We start from the raw sequence: 14,273 nt of genomic DNA on the forward strand, positions 1-14,273 counted from the left end.
TAGTAATGAGGCTGGAACAGGATCCCAGGAGGAAGCAAACAGACCCTTAAACAATTACTGGGAGTTGAAGACCCAATTTTTATAGTGCGGTTTTTTTTTTTTTTTTTTAAAGATTTTATTTATTTATTTGACAGACAGAGCTCACAAGTAGGCAGAGAGGCAGAAAGGCAGGGAGAGAGAGGAAGGGAAGCAGGCTCCCTGCTGAGCAGAGAGCTCCACGCTGCCTTGATCCCAGGACCCTGAGATCATGATGTGAGCCGAAGACAGAGGCTTTAACCCACTGAGCCATCCAGGCGCCCCTACAGTGTGTGTGTGTGTGTTTTTAAGATACTTGCTGAATTTAAGTTTGGTCAGTGGTCCTGAGCTTATGCAGTGTTTCGTTTTGTTGTTATTTTAGTACATACGGTAGAAAAATTAGAAAATATAGAGAAACAAGGTAATAGTTCTCAGTAATTCTACCATCCAGGGAAAATGATGAGTAGGTACAATTTTGGTGGAAATCTTTTTAACACCTTTTTCTATGCATAAATGCAATAAAATATATTTTAATATATAGAGGATATATGAAATTTTATTTATTTCAGCATTTAAAATTCTTATTTATTTTATTATTTATTACTATTTATTTGTTATTACATTTTCCTTATAAATTAAGTATACTATATTTATATATTAAATACAAATATTATATATATACATATATATACATATATATGCACACACACATATATAGTCTTTTATGTTAGATAGAAAACACCATCTATCTTCAATATTGTGTCTTGAGGACCTGACACAGAATAAATACTCAATACACATCTATTAAATGACTGAATAACTCTTCATTGTCTTTTGCCTTTATGTGGAGATTTTAATAGTTTTACTAATTCATACAGCAAATAGTTAAAGATGACTTGCTCTAATGTCTCTATACCTAATGCACTTCTTTTTCTTATTTTATCTTATTACTACTAGAAGAAATGTGAATTTAGAATCTATAAACATGGGCTTCTGGAGATACCTTATTGATACAAATAATACCTAGACATCTTTTTTCCCAAAGATTTTGTTTTTTATTTGATAGAGAAAGAGAGGGAGAGCACAAGCAGGGGGAGCTGCAGAGGGAGAGGAAGGACCCTAGGATCATGTCCTGAGCTGAAGGCAGATGCAAAACCAACAGAGTTGCCTGGACACCCCAATACCTAGACATTTTCTTAAGCAGTAATTGATTTATCTTTGAAATATTTGAACATGAATTATTTGATCAAAAGTATTATTATTCACTGAGAAAACACCAATTTCTTCCCTTTCCAGATTCTAGGAAGGAGAAAAGCAAAAGAGTGTTCAAAGAATGTTAATTTACAGAGACTCTCTTGGTTGGAACATCATTATAGACTTAGTACTTGTGCTGTTTACTCACTGCCTAATGCAGTGCCTGGAACAAAGTAGGTGAACAATAGGTATGAATAAATAGAAAAATAGTGAACACAGACATATTAATAATCTCTCTTAACCCATATTTTCATTCCTTTTCTAAGTGGTGTAGATTTTTAGTACTTATTAGCCACTTTTTTTTCAAGATTTTATTTATTTGTCAGAGAAAGAGAGAGTGAGAGAGCACAAGCAGGGGAATGGCAGGCAGAGAAAGAACCAAGCTCCCCGCTGAGCAAGAAGCCCAACATAGGGCTCCATCCCTGGACCCTAGAATCATGACCCAAGTCAAAGCCAGACACTTGACTGAGCTACCCAGGCGTCCCAAGCCACTGCATCATTATCCATAAAGGCTGGATAAAGGTTCATATGAGAAAATTCCACGTTTAATACAAAAACATATATTTAACTGTTAGTATTACTTTCCTTCCTTCAGTCTTCACTCAGAATAATGAAGCTGCATCACTGGGTTTTATCTATACTCCCTTTCTCATCAGAGAAAAAGGACAAAAGGCAAGGGAAATCACAAGGATTGTGAATCCACCAAACAAGGGGGACTAGCAACTCAGTTATGCTTATCTTTGTATTTCTCAAAAATAGCTAAAAAATTAGCTAAATCAAGATCTTTTTTTAGGTTAAAGCTTGGTGTAAGGTACATTTTTCCAGTAGGTGGCAGTGTTTTCTTTCTTCAGTAGAAAGTAGTAGAATTCAGTAGAATTCTTAAACATTTGCCTCAAGGTTTGTTGGTTTTGTTTTTGTTTTTTAATTTTACTATTCCTTCAGAAACCTGCAGGTGACAATAAATAAGTTAGTGAAACTGAGGTTTCTATTACGTTTTTATTTTCTTTTTCTTTCACTTCAAAAAAAAAAAAAATCACCCTTGTTGATTTCAAAAGCCTCAGATGCCCAACTTGAACTTCTGCTGCCACTGATAGCAAGGTATATGTACACCAGGGTAGATGGCTCTAATCCTCCTCCCCATTTCCTGACCCAAGTTATTACTAAGAACTAGCTAATAGATGGCAATGTCTCGGAGCAAATGCCGACAAGATTTTCTGCCTAATAACAAAACAAAACAAAAATAAAACACCGACTTTAGAATTCTCGATTTTAGGGAAAAGATTCATTAAATTATGCAGATGTCTTTCCTGGTTAGTTAATAATGAGCTTGAAAAATTATTCGCATACCCCATTTTAATGGTAACACCTAAACTTTTGTAGTTCCACAAGATCTCTGAATACTTCCAACAGATACGGGTTGTCCCAAGTCTGACACGAAGTAAACGGTGCAGAAACTAGGTTTTAAGAAAGAAAGCAGGACTGAAATTCCAGTGGCATATGCTGGAGTTGAAAAACGGAAATGTGTGAACTAGTGGGATAATATCTCGAATACTTTATCTACAAAAATATTGTGTTAGCCAGAGTAGGGAAGGCTGAGACTGAAGCGCGCCTTTCACCGATTTCTCAGAAGAAGTATTCTTTTATAAACAAAGCTTCAAGTCACAGGAGAAAATGTTCAAGGGCTCAGTGTTTCATCGAAAACACGGAGAGAACTGGATTAGGCCATCAAGTCCCCCCCCCCCCCCCTTACGAATATTCACCTGAAAATAGAAGGTACAGCGATTTTTAGGATTTAGGGTTTTTTTTTTTTTTAAAGCCATCCTCTACTTTCCAGACAATCCGGCAGCACTCGTGCAGCCCACCCGGTGCCTCTCTGACCCGCGCCGCGCCCCCCTATTCTCTCCCGCACGCTTGGACCTCTGACCCAAGCCCGGCGTCGGCCTGGCGCACTGTCCAGGTCCAGGTAAACTGCCCAGCCACGCGACTCAGACGCGCTGACAGGTGGCCTCGCTCTCCTTCCTGCCGCCCAGGGCGGCGCTCTTCCCCACTCCGGGTCCGCGGCCACAGCCCGCGCGCCAGGCACAGCTCCCAAGCTGGCCCCAGAAGGCCGGCGGCTTCCCCTGGGAGAGCGAGGCCCGAGAGGGGCGCCGGGTCTCCCGCGAGGCCGCGGACAAGAGCAAAGGGCAGCCAAGGCCAGAGCCCGGTGAGGGGTGATCAGGCCGGGCACTTCTCGCGCCGCTGGGACCAGGGACACAAGGAGCCCGACACCCACGCACGTCCAGCCCTGCGTACCGCTCCCTCGGTTTCCTTCGCTTTGCTCCGCGACCCTCGGAACCCGCCCACGCCCCCTTCACTACCAACCACCCCCGCCCAGCGGCAGTGACCCCATCTCTCCACCGCCCGCCGGCCAAACCGATCTGCTACCCCCGGGCCCCAGTGGGACCTAGGGGTCACCCGAGTCGGCGAACCACATTCCCAAGGACGAGCAGCCGGTGGCAGCACCGCCCCCTCTCAAGTGCCCTTCGGGTCCTCTATGGCCAGCACGCCCGCGGCTCTAGGGCCCTGACCTCTCCAGGACTCGCTGGCGGCCAGGGGAGGAATTCACTCGGACCCCTCCCCTTCCCCAAACTTCTTCCCTCCGCCGGGCGGTTCTTCCAACCCGACCCCTCTGCGCCATCCGGCTCCTCCCTCTCTGCTCCCCTCCCCTTTTCTGGTCCCCACTTAAGAATCCGCCCCCCCCCACCCCCGTCGCCGACCGGGTCCGGGGATCCTCCCCCCGACTCCCCCCCGCGTGCCGCCGCCGCCGCCCGGGTTCCTCTCCCCCCTCTCGGGCGCTCCCTGCCAAGCCCATGATGTAATGGTGTATGTTAATCAGTAGCATGTGGGGAGCTCCGGCTCCGGCGGCTCAGTCCTCCGCGAGCCGACACTGGAGGCAGCAGCAGCGGCGGCGGCGGCTGCCCGGACCCGCAGCGCCGCACTCTCTCAGCGCCGCCCGCCCCGACGGCATGGCCCGCGGCCCGCGCTCCGGGCGCCCGCAACCTCTCTGAGAGCCGCCGCGGCCCCCGACACACGCGTGGGGCCCCGAGCCGCCGGGATGAGCCGCGCCGAGGTGAGCGCCCCCACCCTTCCGACCCCGGGAGGGGATCTGCCGGCCACTGGGTCTCCTTCCCGAGAGACTTCCCCCTCTGCTCGAGAACTTCTGGGAGGCGGGAAGAGGGATGCTGGCCCCTCGAGGGCTGAGCCGCTGGGCTCCTCTCTCCGCCGCTGGCGGCCACCCGGACAGGGATAAGAGTGGGGGAGCCCCCCGAAGCTGAACTTTCTTCTTTGCGGTCGTTGGGGGGCGTGTGCGGGCGGCGTGGAGCCGCAGTCTCCGCGGAGCCGCCCAGCCCGCCGGGGGAAACAGTGTTTCGGACTCAGGCGGTCTCCGCGCTTGGTGCGCGCCCGGGGCCGTGCAGTCTCCGGCCTGGGAAGCGCGGGCGAGGCGCTGGGCCGGCGGGACCCGCCCGTAGGCGGTGGCAGTCAGGGCAGAATGCCTAAAGCGCACAGGCTCGTACACACAAACGCACACGCACGCACACATCTGATCGCTCTGGGCAAAGCAGGCCCTTGGAGACCTCCCGGATGGGCTGGAGCGGCGCGGCGCGGCGCGGGGGAGCCGGGGCTCCGGCTGCGCCTCCGCCCGCTGGGCTCCGAGCTTTGGGTGGGGAGTTTATTTTTGTCTCGAGCTGCTGCCGCGGCTGCTCACGGCCTAAATCCAGAGGGGCGCCTGGCGGTGGAGATGCTGGCTGTTGCTGTAGATGGAGCTGCAGCCGCTCGGCTGCTTCTCCGGGAGGTGGAGGAGGAGGAGAAGAGGAGGAGGAGGTGGTAAAGGAGGAGGTAGAGAAGAAGGAGGAGGAGGAGGGAGAGAAGGAGGAGGAGGTAGAGGAGGAGGAGGAGGAGGTAGAGAAGGAGGAGGAGGAGGTAGAGAAGGAGGAGGAGGAAGGAACTCGGGCTGCTGCTCCCTCCGCCTCTGTTTTGCATTAGCCCCCACCCCCACCCCCGCGCCCCTTCGCAGCCGCATTGCAAGTTTTCCGCGCGAGGATCTGTTGCTGGTGCTGGCGTTTGCAGGCTCAGCCCTCGAGGCCACCCCGGGTGGGGTGTGTGGGGAGCACCAGCGGTTGGCGGCGGCAGCAACAGGAAGCCGTGGGGTCTCCTCAAGCACCTGGGAAGGAGCCTTCTGGCGATTCCCAGAACGGGAATAGCTCCTCTCGCGCATCCGGGTTCGGAGGGGGGCTGCCAGAATTGGGGGGGACCAGCCCCCCGCGGGGCGCCCCCCCGCCCCTTCTGATGCACTCGTTTCCCGGGCGCGCTCTCTCCCTGGCCGAGGTCTCACTGCAGCCTTTCTCTCCTTCCAGTGGTGATCGCCGCTCGGGAATGCGGGTGTGAAGGGTCCGAGCTGCCGCCCAGCGGGGAAGAGACCCCGGGACGCCGGAAATCACCATCCCGAAGCTGCGAGAAGGGGGGGAAAGAGAGCATTCTTTCAGTTTGTGTGCCTTGTGGGGAATTTTTTTAATCGTTATTTTTTAAAAAAGAAACATTTCCGTGCCACTGTCTGTCATCTTCTCTGGGGAAATCAGCCAGAACCACCGGAACGTAACCGAAACCAGACGACAGAGGCAGGAGCCGAGGCCGTACCTGCAGCGTCCGGGCACCAGAGCCACCTTGGAACGGGAACGCGTCTCCGGCGGCCGCGGGGCTGCGGCTCCGCCAAACTTTGGGGCGGGCGGGGCGGGCTGGGGCGCCGAGGGGGCTTCGTAGACCGAGGGCCGCCCCCTAACCATGATGTTTCGCGACCAGGTCGGGGTGCTGGCGGGCTGGTTTAAGGGCTGGAACGAGTGCGAGCAGACTGTTGCGCTGCTGTCGCTGCTTAAGCGCGTGAGCCAGACCCAGGCCCGCTTCCTTCAGCTCTGCCTGGAGCACTCGCTGGCCGACTGCGCCGAGCTGCACGTCCTCGAAGGGGAGGCCAACAGCCCCGGTAAGTGCGCGGCCACGGCAGTCCCGCCTGTTACCCCCCCACCACCTTCCTCCTTCCCCCACCCCCTCCTGCTTCCCAGCCTCCGGCCAGGGCCCCGCCCCCGCCCGCCTCCCAGCGGGTACGCGGAGGGCGCGAGCCGGGGCCCTTGGCATCTCACCACCACCTCCCCGCCCCCACCCCGTCCCTGCCGCCCACTTACCTCCGCTGGCCGCTTTGGTTTTTTGCCCACTGTCAACTCCTTCAGCCCATTCCGTGTGGTAGCCACGGTAGCATGAATGATTGATTTTTCTCTCATGCAGTTTCCTGGGAAATAAGTAAGTCAGGTCACGTAGAGTCTGGATTTTCTGGGCTTTCCCCCCACCCCCTTCTTCTTCTTCTCCTTCTGGGCAACGTGGCTCTCTGGATTTCAGCAACACATGAAGAAGCCGGACTGCCCTTCAGAAAGCCGAGCTTTGATTAGGCTGTATGAGGAATACATGGAAATTCAATTTTATCATTCGTTTCCCCCCATGGATATTCCAGTTTTAGAGCTCTGTCTTCAGACTCAGACGCAGGTGACGCTACAGACTATTAAAATGATATTTGCAGGTTGTATTCTATGGGGTTATACTGACCAATCACGACCTTATCGTGTTGATTATGGATCTTGTAGAAAGGATCTTATGGAAAGGGTCTCCGCGGAGAGAAGGCGTGAATCAGGGTCTGTCATGCTCTTTGTCGGAAAACTTTACTGAATATAACAATTGTTTCATACTTGGCTAGTATTTACAGACATCTCAACTAGTATAGAAAGTGAATATACTGGGAACGTGCTGCAGTTTTCTATTTGCTAGTATGGGTGGTGACAGACTGAAATTATATCTTCGGGTGGGGAAGTGGGGGTAAGGATGGGGGATGGGGGAAAGGTCTGTTGGTCGTATAATTTTGGATAGGGGAAATTCTTTCGTTCATGCTGCAGCAGGAGGGTGAACAGAGCCCCCAGTGTTTACGCAGAGGAAAGAATGCAGGGTCTTCTTCCAGCTGTTCCATGTTAAAGCCACCAGTCTGCAAGACTCAGCAGAGGTCTGGGCTGCCTTTGGATGACAAGGTCCAGTCCAGGGCAGCAGGGCCTGGGAGACACCAGAGTGAGTGAGTGTGCTGTCTGGGCAGCAAGAGGAGAGCTGGCCTCCTCCTCACTCCTCCTCCCTGGTGTGGTGCTCATGAGGCTGAAAACCCTTGGATGGGATGTTTCCATATATAGGGTCATAGGCTGGAAGTGAGCCGGGAAATCCTCACAGCCCTTTTCTTAACCAGACAGGACTGGACCCAGAGGTCCCTGTGCTGCCAGGTGTGGAAGGCCACATGAGAGAGATCACACAGGCCCCACTGGGATTTAGCCAGAGCCCAGACAGCCTACCCCCTTACAGGGGTGGCAGTGGGGGGGGGGACCCTTTCTGTTCAGTTCCACATTTATAAATAGCTGAAGGACCAGCCTCCTTCATAAGGGTGTGGAAGCATAACGAGGAAAAGGGATGATCTACTCTCTTGACTTCTGTCCTTGATATGACAGGGTGGCCTGGTTCAGCAGCTCAATTTTGTTTTCTCAGGTTTGACAAACAAGGTTATGTAAACTTTCAGGTGTTAGAGAATGCAGGGGATTTCAGTATAGCCATTGATGTCCAATGCTTGACTTCACCGCTTGTAGGGACTATTTCAAAGAATGGTAATGAATCTTTAGGTGACTCAAATGTTAGAGCAACATTTTTACCCTTCGAGTTAAAGGAGACTTTTCCCCCACGTAGCAGCAGTTCAGTAAGTGAAAGCATTCAACGTGTGGTGCAAAAAGAAGTTGCTCGTTTTAAAAACCTTGCCATTGAATAAACCAAGAGAAAAATGAATTTCTCTGAGTTTTTAAAAGTCACTTGGTAATTCCCCCCCACCCCAAATTTTATCTCACTACACTTAACTTGTGTAAGCCTACCTGTTCCTATTGCCAAATGCCATAGGGATACCAAATCTAGAGCCATTATGTAAGACAGGGACCCTTTTCCAGTTTCGGAATTAATCATTCCACCTGATTTTGCTTCCTTGGAAAACTTCACACTCACTTTGTTGTATGGCCAGGACAGAAATTCATTAGTAAGGGTGTGTGTTGAGTCGATTTACTTCTCTAGGAGGATCATAAAGAACATCAAGCTTTGTCATTATCCATCCATGTCTGGAGTATGACTCTCTCACGTACCTGGAACCTAGCCAAGAGCCAGGAAAGGGGCAAAAGTGTCCACCCGGCAATCAGAATAGAGGGCAGAAATTATGGGAGAATATTTCAAACCCTTTCTCAGAACATACTTACTCTTGTTTTAGACAACAGTCCTAACAATTTTTTTAATGGGAAAAATTAATCCATAGTCTCTTAGGGGTAGCACCTTTAGAATGGGATGAGGGGCTGCTGTCACCAGCAGTGCAAGGTGACCCTAGACAGGTTGGCCACCGGGAAAGTGATAGAAGCATTCTTACTTTCGACACAAGAATTGGGAGCAGAAGCCCTAAGGTTTGGATATGTCAGGATAGAAACGCTCAATTGATCTTGCAGGCATTACTCTGTAATAATGTAAATCAGTAATTACTGTTTAGCATGAATGAGCGTGAACTACCAAAAGGTATGCTTTCAAGTACAGTCTTTGAGAAGAGAAGGAAATATGCCATAAACTTTGAAAATATTGACACTCAAGATAATTAACCTCCAAGGCGGTTTTGGTGTGTAAAGCTCTTACCCATTCAGAAAACTAGGCTGTGTGGAATGACTCATTCATTGGCTGGCTGGGGTTTCCTATACCAAAATCATCATGTATCACTTACTGTACTTTGTGATCATCAATTAAAAAGCATATATTTCTTTTGGTGTTGAGAGATTTTAAACCTTGCTGGATGGGAACTAAATTCCTATCTAAGGCATGATCTCAGTATAATAAAAAATTTAATTAGTCATAGTATGAACTTGGCTCTGTTTTCTCCAGGACTGACTTTAAATAGAGAGAGAGAGAGTTTTTCACGTTAAGCATGGCTTGTTTGAGATCTGTGGGATGTATTTTGATACTAACTTTTTAGTCTCTTAAATTTAGCACTTATTGAGAATTTAGGGGTTCACTGGTTTATCCTTTGCCTTGAGTTCATGGTCATGTGAGATCCAAAAAAATGGTTGAATCCATCCCTGTGGGCTTGTGTGTGTGTGTGTGTGTTTCCCTTCTAGATTTACCAATGGGTATTGCTAATGGTCACCTTCCTAAGTAGAGGCTGAATTCCAGAACCCTGAAAATCGTAGATTTTAGTGCACTTTGACCACCAACCCAGATTAACCATGAGACTTCCGGCCAGCCTCAGTTTGTAGGTGAGTGTTTCTGGGGCTAACAATTCCTTTGATGCATTAAAATGGCAAAAATGGAACCCACTGGCTTTATTTGCAGTTTCCTAAAGAAAAATAGGTTGCATGGCATTGTTTATTCATGACTTTTGTCATTTGGACTTGAAATATGTTTTGCGGTGGAAACAGTTTTACAAATGGAGGGTCACAAGTGAATCCATGAAGACTTCCAAAACAGTGCATACTCTGGGGCAGTTGCATATGTTTGTGGTAAATAAATGGCAAAAAGATTGTTGCTTTACTTATAATTAATACAACAGAAAAGATGATCTGAAATGGCAGTGCTTGAGACAAAACCAGCTGTGGAAATTGTACAAGGACCTCTGTGCCCATTTACTTTCATTTGAGGATGAAGATGTTGACTCTGTGATTTTTATGGTGTTTGGTTTCCACAGTGTGGGTATGCCATACCCCAGGGTGCTTGTTTTTAGATCACAGATGGAGTCAAAGGAAAGCAGAGGATGGAGATTTTCCTGATGATCCTGGAGGAGACCTTGTGTGTAGTTCTTCCTTTCCCTTATTCATTCAACATTCATTTTCTGATTGCCTACTACTTTCCTGCCCCTGTGTTATGCAGTGTGGGGCACAGGTGCCTTGCTTTATTTCAGAGCCTGGTCCATAGATGCCCAGTGTCGAATAAATGACTAATACAATATCATTGTGCTGAAGCACAATTATGGGAATAAAGAAGGTGGAGGAAGGGCTTCTGGGAGCATTGTGAACCTAGCAGCTAATTAATTGTCTAGGGGAATCTGAGAACATTTTACTGGAAAGGAGATATGTTTGAGTTGAATTTTGAAGGGTGACTAGGAGTTGGTTCAGTGTGTCCAAAGAATTGTAAAGAGTAGGCATGAAGGCATTTTTCAAGCAGAAGGGATAGCTTTGATAAGAATGTTGCCTCTTGAAGGGGCTTGTGCAGGAAATAGTGAGTTCAGGGTGGCTAGAGGAGAGCAGAATGTTGACCATGAGGAGGCGAAAGTTAAAACAGAAGCTGCGGGTGTGTGGGATTTGCCAGCCTAGGATGTTTGGATTCAATCCTGGAGAGATGTTAGAAAGCCCAAGAAGGATTTTAGGAAAGGAAGTAGAAGATGGAAGGGGTGTGTGTGTATTTGTACACTTTGGGGAAGGAGCTTCTAGTATTTGCATGATCCTCTGAGAGGCACAAAGGGAGAAATGAGGTCAAGTGTGGTTCATTTCCATTTCCATTTTGGTCACCTGGTGGCATCGTCAGCTCTGGACAGTTTTGTTGCTCTCAGCATTGATCTGTGGGGGAGGAGAAAGGATGGATGTGGAGATGAAAAAAAGATACTGTCCAGGTGGGCATTTATTATATCCATGGGAGGGCATCTGTTGTAAGGGATTCTTAGAGTATGGATTTTGAAATAAGAGTGGGCTAGTCAGTTACTTTCTGAGGCTCAGTTTTCCCATCTGTAAAATGGAGCTCATAAAACCTTGTTATTGTCCAGAAGTTACTTGTTAATAATCCACTGAGGACCTCTTCTATGCTGCATGGCTTCAGTTTGCCTCTCACTTATGTGGGATTGCCTCCAGTGGATGTGGAATGTGGAATATGAATTGGAGATGAGAGGAACTCTTTTTCTCGAAAAGATGATCAAGAAGAGAGTGAAGATGACTAGGCCCCCGAAAAGATACAAGTCTACCTCCCTCCACCTTCTGCATGTCAGCTTTCTTCTATTCTTTATCATGTTGGGTCCTAAAAAAAAATTGACCCTGGCCCACTGTTCCTACATAACTTGGTGATGCTTTTATTTCCCTTCCAGTTGGTGAATGTGAAAAGCAGAAGTCGTTTTGTTGAACAAAATGTGTAAGGACTTTATATCTGAAGCACTTTACACCGAAGGTGTCATTTTCTATGGGTTGGTCTAGCATGACAGGTGGCCGGTCACGCACGTTTATGCTCTCTGTTGTGAAGCACTTGGATTTGGCTGTTCAGCTTCCGTGCTCAAGGGCTTCAGGCAACGGCATATGTGTCATAAGCAGGTCCTGTGAAAGCGAGTGAGAGGTAGACAAACTTAACAGCTACCATCGGTGTGTTTACATTTCAATAAACAAAGCGGGGTGAAATGAGGGTCACAGGGGCTTGAGAAGTAGCCGGAAACTTCCCAGTATATCCTGCACAGGTGTGATTCTAAAGAGAGCCGTGACAACACCAGAGAAGGCAAAATACTTCTCTTCCGTGATCTGAGGAGAAATTCAGAGGTCTGCATCTCTGAGTGAAGTGTTCTGTGGAACTCATCTGCCAGGAAAGGTGTGGTTTTTTGTTTTTGTTTTTGTTTTCTTTTTAAAAGAGAACTGTTGCCTTGAGGTTTTAGCCGGTTCCTTCTTTTCCCTTCCTCCCAATCATTCTTTCTAAGGCCTTCCTGACTTTTACCAGTTCACATAGATTAAGATGCCGAATCAGATGTCTCCTCTGAGCTATTTTTTTGCTTCTGTGTAAGCTGCCTGAGGCAGGGATCTCCCAAAGAAAGCAGAACTTTCAGAATGAGAGGTGAGCTTAGGGAAAGCCCAAGAGGGCTTGGTGAGTGAGTCCAATGCCAGGGCCTTGCTCTGAGGCCTGTACCCAAAGGCCAGCATGGGGTTTGGGACGAAATCGCCTCCTTTTATGCAGGAGCACATCACTTTGGGGACTGATAAGCTACTTGTAGGAATTTGTTCCCACTCCACATAGCAACATTGTAATAGAGTTTTCCTTGCTTGATTTACTAGGGGAAAGAAAAAATCAAGCAAATAATTTGGTGGTTTCTTTTACACAGTAAATGATACCATCAACTGGTACCTGGCAAGGACTAATGGATAAGAAACTGTGGTACCGGGGCGCCTGGGTGGCTCAGTGGATTAAGCCGCTGTCTTCCGCTCAGGTCATGATCTCAGTGTCCTGGGATCAAGCCCCGCATCGGGCTCTGCTCAGCAGGGAGCCTGCTTCCCGCTCTGTCTCTGCCTGCCTCTCTGCCTACTTGTGATCTCTCTCTCTGTGAAATAAAATAAATAAAAAGAAATAAAATCTTTAAAAAAAAAAAAAGAAACTGTGGTACCAAGTTCCTTATGACCTATTCATTCCCCAAATATCAGAGCAGAGAACGAGGTCCACGTCAAAACATGAACTACGTGTAATGATTCCTTTTTTTTTTTTTTTTAAAGATTTTATTTATTTATTTGAAAGACAGAGTTCACAAGTAGGCAGAGAGGCAGGCAGAGAGAGAGGAGGAAGCAGGCTCCTTGCTGCGCAGAGAGCCGGGTGTGGGGCTCTATCCCAGGACCCTGGGATCATGACCTGAGCCAAAGGCAGACGCTTTAACCCACTGAGCCACCCAGGCACCCCAGGTATAATGATTCTTCTCAAGGAACTTACATTTGAGTTGTGAAGGTAAAGCAAACATCAATATATGTAATGGTTAGACCATAAACAGTTACTACATGCTGGGGTTTCCATGAGAGAACGAATATGGAGCTGAATGGAAGGAATAGAACAGGGTGGGCTGGGTAGTCCAAGAAGTAATGAGCAGAAGGAATAAACCTGAACGTGTCATTTGAAACGAAGTGCTTTAAGACTCTTGCACTTCTTGCCTTTGTAGTATCCGTAATGCAAGTTTTATAAAGGAAACCACACATATAGGGGGATTCTCTGTGTGAGTCATGAAAGCGGACTTCCTGGGCCTTTGAAGGATGAATATGATTACGTTAGAGATAGGGGAGCGTGATGTCTGTTGTTTATCAGGAATGAATTCCTGCATAGCAGGAGTAATCCAAACACTTCTGTGATCTCTAACATTTAATTTTTTTAAATTTTTTTTGTGATCTCTAGCATTTATTTATTTTTTAAAAGATTTTATTTATTTATTTGACAGAGAGAGATCACAAGTAGGCAGAGAGAGAGAGGGAAGCAGGCTCCCCGCTGAGTGGAGAGCCCCATGTGGGGCTTGATCCCAGGACCCTGAGATTATGAACTGAGTTGAAGGCAGAGGCTTAACCCACTGAGCCACCCAGGCACCCATGTGATCTCTAACATTTATTTATTTATTTTTTTTTTTTTTAAAGATTTTATTTATTTATTTGACAGAGAGAAATCACAAGTAGACAGAGAGGCAGGCAGAGAGAGAGAGAGGGAAGCAGGCTCCCTGCTGAGCAGAGAGCCCGATGCGGGACTCGATCCCAAGACCCTGAGATCATGACCTGAGCCGAAGGCAGCAGCTTAATCCACTGAGCCACCCAGGCGCCCCGATCTCTAACATTTAAATGAAATATCTGTTCCCCTAATATTTTTATTCCTAATATTAGCCATAAAATTATGAGACTTAGTCATAGTTCTCTTGGCTCCTCCCAGCAGAGTACTTTTAGATGTTATCTTGATTAGAACTCGTGTTCAGCAGAAACATTTTGAACATGTGTAGGAAAAGGCATAAGTGGCTTAGACTAGTTCTCAAAATATAATGTGCTCATAAATCATTTGGGGATCTTGTTAGACTGAAGACTCTCATTGAGGAGGTCTGTATTTCTTTCTTTAGTTTGTTTTAAATTTTTATTTATTTATTTATTTGACAGAGAGAGGGAGATCACAAGTAGGCACCCAGG

The 14,273-nt window shown here is 47.7% G+C and overlaps 1 protein-coding gene across 2 annotated transcripts in view; it reads left to right on the forward strand.

Annotated features, from left to right (window-relative positions):
* Nucleotides 1-6,087: 6,087 nt before the first annotated feature.
* Nucleotides 6,088-14,273, forward strand: part of SAMD4A (sterile alpha motif domain containing 4A) — a 206,769-nt gene continuing 198,583 nt past the window's right edge. For both annotated transcript variants that reach the window (XM_059182141.1, XM_059182142.1), the window contains exon 1: nucleotides 6,088-6,283. In XM_059182141.1, the coding sequence (XP_059038124.1) occupies nucleotides 6,088-6,283 (196 nt within the window). The remainder of the gene's footprint in view (nucleotides 6,284-14,273) is intronic.

The sequence above is a fragment of the Mustela lutreola genome, chromosome 7 (genome assembly GCF_030435805.1).
Source record: "Mustela lutreola isolate mMusLut2 chromosome 7, mMusLut2.pri, whole genome shotgun sequence".
In the NCBI taxonomy this organism is placed as follows: Eukaryota; Metazoa; Chordata; class Mammalia; order Carnivora; family Mustelidae; genus Mustela; species Mustela lutreola.